Source organism: Vombatus ursinus, unplaced genomic scaffold (assembly GCF_900497805.2).
Source record: "Vombatus ursinus unplaced genomic scaffold, bare-nosed wombat genome assembly UNPS02014768.1, whole genome shotgun sequence".
NCBI classification, from domain to species: domain Eukaryota; kingdom Metazoa; phylum Chordata; class Mammalia; order Diprotodontia; family Vombatidae; genus Vombatus; species Vombatus ursinus.
In genome coordinates, this window is record NW_020954546.1 from 12,356,782 (window position 1) to 12,359,172 (window position 2,391).

At 53.5% G+C, this 2,391-nt stretch overlaps 1 protein-coding gene across 4 annotated transcripts in view; it reads left to right on the forward strand.

Moving 5' to 3' along the window:
* HIP1 (huntingtin interacting protein 1) overlaps positions 1-2,391 on the forward strand; it is a 131,514-nt gene that overhangs the window by 120,809 nt on the left and 8,314 nt on the right. For all 4 annotated transcript variants that reach the window (XR_003569047.1, XM_027861767.1, XM_027861769.1 and 1 more), the window contains 3 exons: positions 335-445; positions 1,006-1,064; positions 1,797-1,890. Coding sequence is in view for 3 of the 4 variants with exons in the window: in XM_027861767.1 (XP_027717568.1) it covers positions 335-445; positions 1,006-1,064; positions 1,797-1,890 (264 nt within the window). In the remaining variant the exon portion in view is untranslated. The remainder of the gene's footprint in view (positions 1-334; positions 446-1,005; positions 1,065-1,796; positions 1,891-2,391) is intronic.

The following is a 2,391-nucleotide window of genomic DNA, read 5'->3' on the forward strand; positions in this document are numbered from 1 at the left end:
GATGAGATTAATATGGTCAGTTCCTTGGAAGGGAGTTGAGTTTTGAGCTAGACTCTCAGAGCAGCATGTGCGAGGGCCCGAAGGCAAGAATAAGCCAGCTGTGTAGGGTTACACACGGTTGCCATGCCTGGCAGATGGAGGGACAGGAACAACATTCCAGCTGGTGACTGACAGAAGTGTGTGTGGGAGCATGGCTGTCCCTTGGCCCTCAGTCAAACCTTTGCAGCCCTTATCAGCAGGAAGCGTCAGAAGTCCCGGAGTCCCTCAAAGGGAGATCTGGAAGCCCGACAGGTTGGAAGAGGACTTTTCTTCAGCCTCTGTGCTTCGGTTCTAGGAGCTCAGACCCAGAGGCCTGGACATTAAGCAGGAGGAGCTGGGAGACTTGGTGGACAGAGAGATGGCTGCCGCCGCAGCTGCCATTGAAACAGCCACGGCCAGGATCGAGGTAAGAGTCATCTACTGGCTGGGCCCAGGATTCAGAGGGAGAGTTCCTGCCCTGTCAAGACATGGGGCCTTGACCATGAGAGGAGAGTACCTAGAGACCAGAGGGCGAGAGCCCTAGCCAAACCAAGGCCAAGATCCCTTTGACTCCCTGAGGGCCAGAAAGTACACAGAAGTTACCCAGGGGCAGCACACCCAGGAGAAGCCTGGACGTGGGTTAGAAACGAGTCCTTTGGTGAAAAGGACATTGCCCACTTGGCATGGATACCCAGAGGCCATCTGCCTCTCTTGTCTTAGGCAATGGTGCAGAGTGGTTCATGTGCCAGAGGGGTGGGTACTATTTGTTACAGAAGGAGAAGCATCCTGTCTCTAGTGAGCAGCTACGCAAACACTTGGGCTGGATTCTCTTCCTAACACTCCCAAGGGCTGGGTGGGGCACCTCTGAGGAAGGACCTTTCTAGGTCTGGGTTTCTCCTTGGCCACTCTCCATGGGGCAGACACAGAGGCTTACCCCTTCCAGCACCCATCTTCCTTCCATGCTTCCTTCTTCCTCTTTGTTAACAGGAGATGCTCAACAAGTCCCGAGCTGGAGACACAGGGGTCAAACTAGAGGTGAATGAAAGGTCAGTATGACCAGTGCTCTGACTCCAAGGTAGCCAGGGCAGGCCCCTTGAACACTTGTTGGAGGATTTCAGTTAGTGCTTACCTTGTTCTCCTGGCCTCCTCTCCTGCTTTATCATGGAGCAGAGTCGACTCTGGGTTCTCAAAAGCTGTTCAGCCCAGTGTCAGCTCAAGCAGGCAATGTGCCGATGGCAAGGCACAGAGAATGGTCCCAATGATGGGCTGGCTTTTGTCATAGGACCAGCCTAGCTAAGCTTGGAGGTTCAGCCACAGTTTGGCCACAGAGGGGTGACACTTGAAGATCATCAGCAAAGATAGTTTGTTGAGGTTTCAACGGAGGTCATGCCAACAAGAGTAAGAAACTCTAGGGCCCTGAAATTTGGAAGCCTCACTTTAGGCCCTTTCAGGTAGGGGTTGGGTCTGCACCGTCCCCCCTGAGCAGATAACACAGGATTCCTTAGGGTACTGGCATGACAGTGGAGGATAAATAGAAAAGAACATCCCACTACCAGGGAACGTGACCTCTGGCTGACTCTCAGGAGACAGCCTGTAAGCACCGTCTCCTTGGAGGACCCGTGATCGAGATGCCTCGCCTCCCCAGCTTCTCCTCAGACATCTCTCTCTAGAATCCTTCTAGAAGAATACAGTTCATTCCTAGCTCTCCATTCCCTCGAACACTCCAGACTTGGCTTCGCTGTTGAGGGGATAAGCATCTGTGGGGCTTGGTTTTGCAGGATCCTCAGCTCCTGTACCAGCCTGATGCAGGCAATTCAGATCCTCATTGTAGCCTCCAAAGACCTCCAGAAGGAGATAGTGGAGAGCGGCCGGGTGAGTGTGGGGATGGGCCAGCAGAAAGCGACAGGAGGGACAGTCTGTGTCTTCCCGGTTCCTTGAGTCCCTTTGACAAGACCAAGATGCTGTTAACGCTTGACAATCCCCCCTCTGGACACTTTCTCTTCCCTGAGGTTTTACTCCACCTGTCTGGCCACTCCCCAACTCAGTCTCCTTTGCTGCCCCAGCCCCCAAAGCTCTGTGTCCGGGGCCCTCTTCTCCTCCTTCGCTCTCTCAGAGATTTCATCAGTTCCGACAGAGTTCCTCATCGTCTCTCCACGGGTAACTCCCAGATCCAGGTATCAAGCCCTAGTTTCTCTCCTGAACACCAGCCTTGCCTTACCTCACCTTGCCTAGTGGGCATTGAATGTCCTTTGGGCATCTCAAACTCAACCTTTCCAGAGCAGAACTCCTCATGTTCCCACACAACCCCATTCCCATCCATATTCCACCTCCAAATTTCTCTATTTCCGTTGGAACCAGTCTCCTTCCAGCCCG